A 13,879-nucleotide genomic window follows, 5' to 3' on the forward strand; every position below is an offset into this window, starting at 1 on the left:
TAAGAAGACATAGAAAACAGAATTTCACATTTTTTACAATAAATTATTAAGAAACAAGCATTCTTAAACTATCTTAAATTATATTGAAACTAACTAAATTATACTTATTGGAATTTTAAAGTTATCCATCAGCGTGTGACTCGATCAAGTGAATTGTTGCGAGTGAATGTGTGTGTGTATACGTGTGTGTGTGTGTGTGTGTGTGTGTGTGTGTGTGTGTGTGTGTGTGTGTGTGTGTGTGTGTGTGTGTGTGCGTGTGTGCGTGTGCGTGTGTGTGTGTGTGTGTGTGTGTGAAAAGAGAAAATTATTTATTTGTCAACTTTTAGAAGTTCTTCTATGTCCTCGTAGGAAAGAGAGCTGAGCCAGGAGGATATTTTTTTCTGAACTTCCCTAACGGTCAGCTTTTTGATAGGGACTTTAGTATTGACTTTGTTATAGACAAAAGGATGGGTGAAGTTAGGCAGACGTTGAGCGAAGGCTGATACAGTCGGGAGAACTGGGACTTTGAACGTGCGTTTTTGTAGCATGCAGTCGTAGTTGGGGGACTTCAAGACTGCTCCGTGAATCCTTGACACCACACGCAGGACAAAGATACCACGAACGCTGAGGACATCTAGATCGCTGTACACTAGTTTGGTAGGATATCTAATTGGTTTTCGAAGGGAGACCTTGATAACGGCTCGTTGCGCCCTTTCGAGTGTAAGCATGTGGGTTTTGCATGCTCCACCCCAAACAGTTATGCAGTATGCTAGTACGGATTGGCAGATGCTAATGTAGACTGTTCTAAGCAATGATCTGTTTGCAGAGTTTCTTAAAATTTTAAAAACGTAAATAAGTTTGCGTACGCGATTTGCTGTGGTTGTTACGTGGTTCTTGAAATCCAGCTTTTCGTCAATTACCACCCCGAGATATTTTATGGAAGTAGCCCTGTCGATCGGCTGGCAAGAACAGGAAGATGTTGGTGATTGGGTTTCGTTTGAAAGTATAAATTTTGATACTGGGTGAAAAAGTAGGAGCCGAGGCTTTTGTTTTATGAAAACAGATGAGTTTTGTTTTTGTAGTGTTGAGTGTGAGCAAGTTGCGATTTAGCCAGTCAGCTACAACCCCCAGACCTCTCTCAGCGGCTTCAGCAACATTTGCCCAGCTCCAATCGTGGAAGATAATTGCCGTATCGTCGGCATAGCAAATTATATCAGCGTTTGGTAAATTGCTTGAAGCTATGTCATTAATGTAAACATTAAATAGTATAGGAGCCAAAACACTACCCTGCGGGACCCCGAAACCGATTTCCATAGGATTACTTATGTCTTGGTCTATCTTCGCTCGTTGTGTTCGTCCTGACAGATAGCTGCTAAACCATTTCAAGGCGATCCCTCTCACTCCTACGAGTTCTAGTTTTTTTTAGTAGGATTGGGATTGAAACAGTGTCGAACGCCTTGATTAGGTCCAGGAAGGCACCGATGCAGCTTTCGTTATTGTCCAGGTATCCTGATATTAGCTTTGTCATAAGTACCACTTTGTCTTCAGTCGACCTTTTTTCGCGAAAGCCAAACTGGCGATTTGAGATTGTTATTTTTTTTCCAGGAAACTAACCAGGCGCTTACTGACCAATTTTTCTAGGATTTTTGAAAGAGCTCCGAGCAAAGAAATTGGTCTGTAATTACTAGGATTGGATTTGTCCCCTGCTTTGTGTAGTGGTATGACCGCCGCCTCGTTCCATACTTCAGGAAAGATACCCTCGGACAAGCTAAGGTTGAAAATGTGTGTGAGGGGAGTGATAATGTAGCTTTTGATGGCCTTTATCAGACGATTTGTAATCCCGTCAAGACCAGGAGAGCTATCTGATTTCAGGCTATTTAATATCGACTCTTATCTCTATGCCTTAAGCACCGGATGAGCCGCAACTATCACGCAGGGGGAACCTTTTTAATGACTGCACTGCAGACATAAGCGAGTTGGAAAAAATTGTGGTGTCATTGAACGATGGCGACCGATAAATGCCCAGAATATCAAATCGATTCTTAACTGCAACATGTAGGCAATCAGCTTCACGAAAAGTAGGCTCCGAGACTTGTGGCATCCATGATTTATTTACGTAACGTATTTACAACACCACCTACTTTGTTTGTAGATTTGTGAGTTCGGAACGACTGAAATCCAACTAGTTGTGGTATAATCGATCCATCGTTTAGCCAACACTCCGTTAAGACAATTACATCGAAAACCAGTTTAAGTCTTGTTAAAGATATTAAAAATTGGTCTCTTTTGCAGGCTTCTTATGTTGTAAGTTAGTACTTTCAGGTTAAATTTTTAATCTATATATAGCTCGCATGACGTGGCAGGGCGTATCATCCTGATCGATATCCGATACAATGTTAAAATCACCCGTTATCGAATAATTGAAAATGGATACAATCTCGTAAAACCTTGTTCCTGCCATATACTGTCTGCGCAGCGAGCTATCTGGGTTGGGTTTGATAGAGAACATAGAAGTGTATTTTTGATCGTATTTATAACCTTATATGAGTGGGTGGTGAGGCTGATAGGATTATTCATAGTGTGCTTGTTAGTGTATGTGTACGGTGTTTGTGTTAGTGACTGCGAAATGTTAACTATCGTGCAATAAGGATAGAGAAGTGATACAATAAACTGGAAAAGAGAACAAATACAAAATGAGAGAATTTTCTTAGGAAACGTAGGTCGAGGCGCCGGCGTCCAGGATTTGCACGGCAGGGGCAGGCATCGCATCCGAGGTCGCTCCGAAGCATCGTTCGAGGTCGCCAATTATCTTCATTTCATTGTATAAACTGGCTTGTGCTTGTGAATTTAGCTGGTTTTCGAGCTGAGATTTTTTGCCTGAGTAGGTCGTTTTTAGTTTCACGTTCTTCGTGAGCTCGTATGCGGTTGTCTGACTGAACTAAACGATTTTCTAGGTCCGTCAGACCTTCGTTACACTTATCCAGCTTTGAGTTGATGTTTTGCAGATTAAGGTTTATCTTACTCATGTCCAACGCATCAGCTGGATCTCAGCGGTTAGGGATGAAAGCGGATCGGGTCGCGTGTCTTCTTCTACTACTTGGTTGCTGTTGGGTTCTGTAATGAGCGCAGGTGATGTGGGTTGTTTTGTTTGCTTGGTGTTAATTTCCACCTTCAAAGGTTCAGTACTCCCGTCCGCTGGGGCTACGGCTCCGCTGGCCGCTGATAGGCGGACTGGTGTGTTAGTGTTGTCTGATTTAGGTTGCCTGCAGCAGCATTCGACTTGGCACTTGTGTTGGGTGCTCATAGCAGCAAAAGTCTTAGTTTCTGTATTTGCGCACGCTAAATCATATTTCTTCTTACATAGGGAGCATGCCAAATATTCATTTCTCTTCGGATACCAGTATCCTATGAGATCACTTGGATACCAGTATCCTATGAGGATCATTTTTTAGGGTTCCGTACCCAAAGGGTAAAAACGGGACCCTATTACTAAGACTCCGCTGTCCGTCTGTCACCAGGCTGTATCTCATGAACCATGATAGCTAGACAGTTGAAATGTTCACAGATGATGTATTTCCGTTGCCGCTATAACAACAAATACTAAAAACAGAATAATATAAATATTTAAATGGGGCTCCCATACAACAAACGTGATTTTTCTTGCTGTTTTTTTCCGTAATGGTACGGAACCCTTCGTGCGTGAGTCCGACTCGCACTTGGCCGGTTTTTTTCTTCTTAGGTAACTGGTTACCAAACACCGGTTACATACGCGGCCGAAGGGATTTTTATAGCGCCATCTTTAAAGAAACCACCATACCTTTGGACTATGCCAGGCCATGTAGATGGCGACACTTTTTAACATTTAACAAATTTAACACATATCAGTGAAAGAACATTAAGGTCTAAGGATCAAAATCAAATGAAGTTGTAAAAGTTTTAATCAGAGTAGAAAGATGGCAGTAAGTACTGTAGCTACAAAAATTACTTTGACAATACGCCTACGACAGTAGCAGTTGCGTTTCGAGTGCTACATAAGTGAATGGCATATTGGCTACGCGGCTAGGTCCTGATCCGATGATAGGGCCCATGAAAAATTGAAGGAACCTCAAAATTTTAAAAGCACGTGTATGGTGAATATGGTGATTTGGGTGTTTTCTTGCAAATTGAGCATTTTCTCTCGAAAAACCATCAATTTAATGAAGTGAACCCAGCGATTAATAATAAACAAGTGAACCTTAAATTGTGCCATTTTCAATAAAAAGGGTACTTATTGTCGGTTGTCAATAAGGCGCTATTTCCATACAGCTTCATTTTGAAATCAACCTTATTGAAAAGCGACAATGTGGTACCTTTTGGTTAAAAATGTCACCCATATCTAGGAGGATATATATAACATGATATAACCAAACGGAGACGCCACGTCTGTAATTTTCTGTACAAAAAGTCTGCCGATTTTTGCGGGGGAGGGGAACGTCAAATGTGTACGTAACGTAGGGGCCCACTGACTATCAGTCCGCCGGACGATATCGGCCTGTCAGTTGTTCGGAACTGTCACATTTTTGTTCTAACTGACAGGCCGATATCGTCCGGCGGACTGATAGTCAGTGGGCCCCTTAAAAATAGGCATGTCAGATAAACGTCAGTCCATACATTGTGTATGACCATTGGCCGATTATTTTCGACGGAGGGGAACGCCTGTTAATGGCTTCTCCGTTTGGTTATATCCTCCTAAAGCGGACCTGCGGGCTTAGCACGGTAGCATTTTTATCGCCTGTCACCATGCCTAACACGTTCAAACAAGTATGTAAGTGCGAAAGTGACAGGCATAGTGACAGGTGATAAAAATGCAACCATGCTGACACCGCTGATATCAATATGGTGATGCTTGTTTCGATGATAATGATGACGTTTTTTATTTAAATGTAGGTCGATTTGCAGTCTACGATTTCACCAATTGTACATACCCAAAAAAACCGGCCAAGTGCGAGTCGAACTCGCGCACCGAGGGTTCCGTACTTTTTAGTATTTGTTGTTATAGCGGCAACAGAAATACATCATCTGTGAAAATTTCAACTGTCTAGCTATCACGGTTCATGAGATACAGCCTGGTGACAGACACGACGGACAGCCGAGTCTTAGTAATAGGGTCCCGTTTTTACCCTTTGGGTACGGAACCCTAATAAAAAACCAAGTTTAATTTCAATCAAATCTTATTTATTGACAAATTGTCATTTAATAATATCTTTAAAAACATAAGCTAAGGCACATCTTATGATAATTATTGCTTGTACATTCCGTGTTTAATTTACTCACTAAACAAACTTAATAAAGTAAACACCGCACACGCGCTTCTGAATGAAATAGACGCCTAACGCAGCTAAGGCGAACAACACGCGACAGCGAAGCGAAGCAATGCGGCACGGAGTGAATCAATCCTTTGATACCTATAGAAGTATCCTACGTGGGCGATCTCGTTGCGAACGCGAACGCTGTGGTCCCATCGCGCCGCTTCGCTTCGCGTTCGCGAGTTGTTCGCTTACTAAAGACGCAGCGTAAGTATTACACCATTGACAGGTTACCTGAGGGTCTACCATGAACCACGTTCGACGTGTTGCCTCCCTGTCACACTTACGTACGAATTTACAAGTGCGACACATAGGCAACACGTCCAACGTGGTTCGCGGTAGGCCCTCTGACATGACGAAGTTTCTAAAGATGGCGCATAGGTTTTCCTTCCACCTGTCTCTTTCTATGAGATTTGGCTTTAAGCAAGGTCCAGGCAATAAAAGTAAAAAAAAACGGCCAAGTGCGAGTCGGACTCGCGCACCGAGGGTTCCGTACTTTTTAGTATTTGTTGTTATAGCGGCAACAGAAATACATCATCTGTGAAAATTTCAACTGTCTAGCTATCACGGTTCATGAGATACAGCCTGGTGACAGACAGACGGACAGCGGAGTCATAGTAATAGGGTCCCGTTTTATACCCTTTGGGTACGGAACCCTAAAAAACAGAATTTAACAAATTTCGCAGGGATGACAGGTAAAACCGATGCTTGCGCCATCTGTTATAGTTATTCACGATACAAGTGCGAAAAATAGAACACCTATTCGCATGTGTATCGTATAACATTTTACAGTGCATATGGCCCTTTGAATTTTCGACGTGGTTACGTAATGTGCTTATTATAGCACAGGGTGTCGTAATGGAGCACCAGATGTACTGTAAAATACATTATAAAACGGCTAACTCTATTGTTGTAACTTGATAACCTGGCACATTTATAAAATAAATAAAGAAAAATGCAATGCTATGTGTAAATGCAACATTAAAACATTATAAATGCTAAATATATCAGTGACATGTAGCACCTATTCGATTTTATAAGTAATAATATACTTAATAACATGTGACGTTTTCAATCAAAAGGTACCACATTGTCGCTTACCATAAGGACCAAAATTGCTTGGTCCTTATGGCAAACGACAATGTGGTACCCTTTGCTTGAAACTAACACATATTTACAACATAACATAACACACTAAGTTATTCACATTTTTGGTTACCTATATAACACATTTTTTTAATGTTTGCACCAGGCACCATGGATTTTAATGTTTGCACCAGGCACCATGGATTTTAATGTTTGCACCAGGCACCATGGATTTTAATGTTTGCACCAGGCACCATGGATTTTAATGTTTGCACCAGGCACCATGGATTTTAATGTTTGCACCAGGCACCATGGATTTTAATGTTTGCATCAGGCACCATGGATTTTTAATACAGTAAAATGAAAACAACAAATTTAATATCAAAGGGCTTAGTCAAAATGCCAACCGCTTACGCTCCGTTACGAACGAAACGCCAATGTCTCTGTCGCACTAATATAGAGTGATAAAGAGAGAATGCCGTATCGTTCGCCACCGAGTGAACTGTTATCATCTTGGCTACGCACCCACGGCTTTGTTAATGAGAAATAGTTATTTACGATACAAGTGCGGAAAAGAGGAAATTCGAAACGAGTGGCGATAAATTAAAACACGACCGCAGGGAGTGTTTTAAATCGACTAGTTGCTAATTACCTATTCGCACGTGTATCGTACAACGTTTTACAGTACATATGGCCCTTTAAACTTTCGACATATGCATGAAAAGTGCTATTTGAGGCACTAGTGCGAGAAAGTAGCACCATATGTACTATAAAATATATTAAAGCCTGACCAGGAATATATGTGTCGTTTTCAATCAAAAGGTACCACATTGTCGCTTAACATAAGGACGAAAATTGCTTGTATCTTTATACGAAAAACCAGTCGGAGCGTCCTTATGGGAAGCGACAATGTGGTACCTTTTGCTTGAAAACGACACGTATGATCACGCACCATGTTGCGGAATTTCACTGTAACTAATATTTTCATACTATACTGAACTGTCACCCTATACATGAGAATGAACAGCACCCTCTTGATAATGATCATATATTACTGGTCAGGCTTTACCTATACTAAATTTATCGTGTAGTACATACATGATTACCGAGCGCCTACTGAGATAATTTTCTGCCAAAACCGTATAGTAAGTTGTAGAGATTACTCACCCCCCTGCAAACAAGTTTCCATGCAGGGGGTCAGTTATCTCTGCAGCTTGCTGTACATACTATTTAAAATCCTGTAACTTTTAAAATCAAACATGGCGAATCAGGCGCCAGGTGTTATTATTTTGACAGTTTCTAATATAAGTTAAATAGCTGCCAATTACTTGGTTTTTTTATTGAATATTATTACAAAATACACAAGTACAAAATTGTAATAAGGTGTAGCAGAAAAACAAGTTACTATATACCTACAATTAATAAAATAAAATTAATACTTTCTTTGTATTTCTCTTATTTTAATAGAAAATAATTTCCCGACTTCAGTATCAATTATGGTCCAGGTTTTGTGGTACAGTTTATTGATTTAATTTAATTTGTATTTTGTACTAATATTGTTTAATTGCTCATGTAAACAATATCTACCACCCTACCACCAACTAGACCGTGACGTCACAAACTGACCGGCAAGCTCGGTTCTCCATACAAACGTAGTTACGCTCTCATTTTAAAACGACTAGCTAGATTGCTCTGAAACTTTGTACTTACAATAAGATAAGGTATATCTAGGTCTGTAATTAGTTTATGTAGCTTCAGATACCATAGTAAAAAAAATACAGCAAATTTAAGTTTTTCATACAAAACTTGTTTTTGCTCTATTTTGTTTGTTTTATAAACTGGTGCTATATAAACATAGATATACATATACCTCATGTCATTGTATAAGTAAAGTTTCATTATAATCCAACACGCAGTTTTAAAATGAGAACGAAACTCCGTTTGTATGGGAAGGTGCAATTCGGCCGAACTTGCAGGGGACTCTTAACCCCTCGAACGCCCGTGTCAAAAATTTGCTACTGAATTAATAACTTTGAAATTGTGAATTAAAGTTCAAATTGTCTGTGATGTATATGGGACAAGGCATTCGAAGGGTTAATTAATGTAGCTATAAAAAAATGCGATAAATTTTATTAAAACTTATGAGTATAGCTGAAATATTGTGTTTTTCCGAACCAATACAAGTGTACCGACAATATTAAAAGGGATTTCAAAATCTGTCATCAATTCATCATGCCTATTGCTGCACTCTGGCGGTAGAACATTGCAGTAATGAATGAACATACAGTACCTATTCATAATCAAAATCATACATAGATCATTTGTGGCCAATGACCTTTTATTAATAATAGAAGCGTGACTTTCATAGTTGACAAAACTGAAATGCAGGCAATATTTAGTAGATGATTGTGACAATCTTGACACATTGGCGTCAGCCGTACGACTTACTCAATATAGGTTCTGGAACCTATATTTGATGGTTCACGATCGAGTGCCGGGTGCCATATCTACCTCCCTTTACTTACATCCATGTTTGTGGCTTATATTAATATATTTTCAACACAGTTGCTAAAAACGACGTTTTTATTCCACCGATTTTTGGCTCATAATCCTAGATATTAAACACGCATGCTCTTTCAGTGTATTATTCCACTCGTGCTTTTTCATTATATTATCCGACTGAGTTAAGAAGCTAACTGATTGCTAATAATATGCATGGAAAGGGAGCCTTCTTTAATTGGTCGGACTGGCGGGCACCGGCGCGCTCCTCGCGCCTGCGCGAGCCGCTAACTCGCGGCCGGGGCGAGGGGCGGCCGGCAGTATGACAGATGCAACACACAATACTAACTGTTTTAGCAATTAAAATTTGATTAATATGAAAGGTTATTTTTTTTCCTTGCAAGTGTGTTGAAAAAGTCGTATGAAACGCGTGTGCATTGGTCATTACACACATCGGCTTTCGGCGGGCACGATATCGCCTTGTGTGTAATGGCCAACTTAGCACACTTATATCACAATGTACTATTTTAAGTGGTTCTGGTTATCAAATTATTTCGCTGCAGAGTTGGCCTGGTCCCAGTACTAAACGTAATGGTAAAGCGAGCTACGGGCTACGTGTACCAAAATTACATACTATTATTATTAACATTTGTACTACAACTGACACAATTCTTAACTTGCGCCTCTAACTGCGCCGCGCGCTTCTGTAAATGCATTATAGTAGCATCCTTCTGCTTTAGCTGCATTTTCAGCATCATTATGGAGTCCTCTAGGGCTCCGTACACGGCTTGGACCTCCGGCTGGTAACTGAAGACCTGCGGAGGCTCATCCAGACAGAAAAACTCCCTAACAATCGGATGATTCGGCAGCTTCCTTAATATAGCATTCACAAATACTTGTAACCCTCTCACCCTCTCTTCCAGAAATGCAGAATCAAAGTTGTCTCTAAACCATCGCTTGCCGGGCAATGGAAGCATTATATTAGGCTGCTCCGCTTTTATTCTAGAATATAACCTGACAAAGTCCGTGTATCTTCTAAATACTAGCCAAGACTGGTCCCGCTTATCATCTTCTACCTTCAACTTGTAGATTGTGAATCTAGCTCGTTCCTCCATGACTTCGTAACCGACTATGGGTATTTGTAGCGAATCAAATTTCTTTATTTCTTCTCGGTGTAGACTTAGGTCTATGTTGCTTAAGCTATTTTGTACCATGGCGACGTTGTCTCTGATATCGTGTATGTTGCCCATGCTCTTGTGGTGACTTCGGGTTTGGATGCGGGGCCTGTGTCCGGTCTCGTTGTCAGACATGGCAGACTCGTAGTTGTTTTTGTAGTATTTGGTGAGCTTGACGGTGGCGACGGCGCTGCAATCGTCGCTGGACGTTGAGGACACTTCGTTGTTCATATTCTTGTGTCGGGTCTCATTGACTATGTCTGTTTTGTGCAGTGTTTCCATTTTCTGAAATTTAATATTAAACTGTTAAAAGGTGAAATGGAACACTATTAAAGTATCAACAAATTTTGATTATACAATTAATACGTGGGGAACTAGGGCGCGCTTTGCCAGCTCCTCATAGAGGCTTCTGGTGACCAGAGGGCTGGCCAATATTTTGCCCAGCAGATTAGCATTGCTATCCAGCGAGGCAATGCGGCCAGCCTTCTGGGCACCCTACTGAGCGAATTCGACAGGCCAAATTTTTTATTTATAAGTTTTTTAATTTTTAAGTGTTTGTGTTAATAAATATATTCGATTTTAATTTATATATAATTCATGGTTAATTAAATCACTAATTAATATTTTATCATACTCTAGTCTAGGCACTTACCTGATTTACAAGGTAAATCTTCAGGTAATATTTCAAATCAATTAAAACAAAACAAATCTAACTTGGTTCCAATCGGAAATGATTGAAACCACAAAAAGGTGGGAGAGTTCCCTTAACCCTTAAATGCATGATTAAATGAATTAATGTAATATAATTAATTAATTAAGCATATTATAATTAATTATGCATCATTATTGCTTTGTATACATTTGGCAACAATATGCATTTAAGGGTTAACAGGTAATATTATTTCCACCACAGACACAAATTTAAAGACACCTCATGTTTTCCATACCATAGAGTAACTTATACTAGAGCAGTACTGTCATAGTAAATTTTGTAACCCCAGTAAATTCACTGCCATCTGTGATTATTGGTCAGTATGGACAAAGATAGATATAACTCCTAGATGGATACAGTCTAAGGAAAAAACGTGCCTCGATAATCACGAAAATTTGATTCTCGTTCAGAGGGCGCTACTAGCTTTGGCCTACTGTTGTATAGATGGCGTTGACGGTTTCGTTTGTTATTTAACAATTTTAACGCATATCAGTGAAAGAACATGGGTCAAAACCATACAAAATAATAATTGCAAATAAAAAAAATCATTTATCCATATTTAAATACACTTTATCGTATTTTTATAAATCTTCATTTTTAGTTTTAAAGTGTGTCGACAGATGGCAGTGAATTTACTGGGGTTACAAAATTTACTATGACAGTACCGCTCTAGTATAAGTTACTCTATGATGTATATTGAATTGAAATCATATTGAAATGAACTACTAATAGACGCAGGCAGAAAATCTAAGTAACACATAACACTTAGCATTGACATTGAAAGGAGATAGATAGATAGATAGATAGATAAACTGTTTATTTGTTTGCCACAATACACACAAAATATTCAAATACAGAAATGACATAGGTACACAGAACAATCCAGAAAATAAATAAAAATTACAACAACAAATAAGTCACACCGATTTTTACATAATATGTAGAGGAAAAGGAAAAAAATACATAAAAATACTGTTTTATACAAATAAAAATCCTGTGTGCGTCGCAGCAAAACAAAAAGGTTCTGGCTCAGTATTACGCTTCACCCATTAGGAAAAGCACTGATTTTCTGCCAGGACCTGATCACGTCAACAAAAAACAGTGGAAAATAATGAAATAGTCGAAAGTTAGTACTTACCTAATTAATTATTAATAAATAACTAGTGACACAGTTTAAACTATAGAGACATTTAATGCTTGCACATAGTTGTGACATAGAAGTGTCAGTGTGGTTAGCATGTATGTAGTGTCAAATGTGATTTAGAGAAAATCTTTATTTTTATTTTTAAGCAGGATTACTAAGACTAAATTCGGTAATCAGCAACCAGGTAACCGTGAGGAATTCCCAAACTTTGCTTCTCTAAAAGGAATTTTTTGAAATGAAATTTGAAACTACGCTTAGTTTTCATAACACGAATAGGTGGAGGAATATTGTTCCAACACCTGGTTGCGAGATACCGAAAGCAGCCTGTAAAAGCAACGGTTTTGTGAGGATGTGCTTCTAGGAGACATCGTCTGGTGGAACGAGTACCGTGTCGTTTATGGAAAGAGGATATACGAATTTTGGTAAACAGGTATTCGGGCTTTTTGTCATTCAAAACGCCAAATAGCAGACTCGCAAGATGTAGGTGTCTACGAGGAGACATGTTTAATATGGACGCTTTGTTTAAGTAAGGTGTGATATGACTTCTCAGCGAGATTGAACAACAAAAACGGAAACAAGCATTTTGGACTCTTTGGATAAGACGGCGAGTTTTTTCCAGCAGTCGTGGCCCATACACAATATCTGCGTAGTTTAACTTGGAGAGAACCAGCGATTCGCACAGCAACTTACGTATTTCCTCGCTTAGAAGGTTTCGAATTTGGTACAAAACCTTCAAGCGATAAAAACACGACTTCACCAATTCTCCTATATGCTTCTCAAACCTTAGCTGGCTGTCCATCACTAACCCCAGGTTTCTTGCCTCATCTACGCGTTCGATCAGTGATCCCCTTATGCTGATCTTTGGCTCATTATTTAAAATCCTAGATATGTGCACCTTGGATCCCAATATCATAAACTTTGATTTGAGTGGATTCAATAGTAGCCCGTTATTATCTGCCCAAGTGGAGATATTTTCCAGGTCTTCACTTATTTTAACTATTGAGATGTGAGTAATCTATTATACTAACCCAATAACTGATGCTATTAATAGATAGCTATGTTTTTTATTACCCCTAAACACTCACAGAACTATTGTATTATCATAGAAGAAAAAATTAATAAGCTCAAAGCTGTACGCAAGAAAAATAATCCAAAAAGAAAAACATCGGTTGAATAGCAGCATGTAACCTTCAGTTAATTAAGGCATTTTACACTTACGTTGTAGAAGAAATTGGAGCAGCTTGTTATAAATAGCTGCCTGGACACCCAACAATGACGCACCTAGCAGTAGCACACCTTGTATGGATGATTTGAACACATTTTCTATAGATTAAATACTTAACAATGAAACGTAACTTTATACTATCTAGATTTAAGTTTTATAGCATTAGCACCAATATTGATTGATTGTAAATTGAGCAAGATATCGTAATGTGTAAATAAAACAGCAATTAGTGGTAAACGTGATAAACAACAATATTGATAAAGTTTACAAAATACAGCGCGACGTAGGTGAAATTACTGAAATTTGACAGTTATTTAAGGATGCGTTCCACATCGCTAAAGACCAATGCTTTTTTGTTTGAAAATCTGTGTTCCAATTACACACTTGGCGAAACACAAAGATGACTTGCCAAGTTTTGAAGGAACAGCGCTTTACCACCACAGATTATTAACTTACCACCGCATTACCAACAGCCACTACTACACCATCGCACCGCTGTGTTATGGCTTTAAAGGCCACAGAATATAATACTTACCTCCAGACGGAGACAATTTTCGCCCAATTTGATTAAATTGCCTGATCAAATCAGGTGGTGTGGACGCGAAAATGAAATTGGCTCGCCGATCTCACTTGATTCAATTTTAAAGTTTTGACCGATCAAATGGAGATGTGGACGTAAGAATACCAATTTTCGACGCTAGTATTCGCGTTTAT

The 13,879-nt window shown here is 39.1% G+C and overlaps 1 protein-coding gene across 1 annotated transcript; it reads right to left on the bottom strand.

Annotated features, from left to right (window-relative positions):
* Positions 1 to 9,243: 9,243 nt before the first annotated feature.
* On the bottom strand, positions 9,244 to 13,515 carry LOC134753214 (sorting nexin-16). The gene is made up of 2 exons (XM_063689014.1): positions 13,159 to 13,515; positions 9,244 to 10,369 (listed from the first exon to the last, which is right to left on the bottom strand). Exon 2 carries the CDS (start codon positions 10,364 to 10,366, stop codon positions 9,536 to 9,538), a length of 831 nt encoding a protein of 276 aa, XP_063545084.1. The 5' UTR covers positions 10,367 to 10,369; positions 13,159 to 13,515; the 3' UTR covers positions 9,244 to 9,535.
* Positions 13,516 to 13,879: the final 364 nt, after the last annotated feature.

Source organism: Cydia strobilella, chromosome 26 (genome assembly GCF_947568885.1).
Source record: "Cydia strobilella chromosome 26, ilCydStro3.1, whole genome shotgun sequence".
Classification (NCBI taxonomy): domain Eukaryota; kingdom Metazoa; phylum Arthropoda; class Insecta; order Lepidoptera; family Tortricidae; genus Cydia; species Cydia strobilella.

Coding starts and splice junctions, on each gene's coding strand:
- LOC134753214 (XM_063689014.1), bottom strand. CDS start 10,366: ATGGAAACACTGCACAAAACAGACATAGTCAATGAGACCCGACACAAG.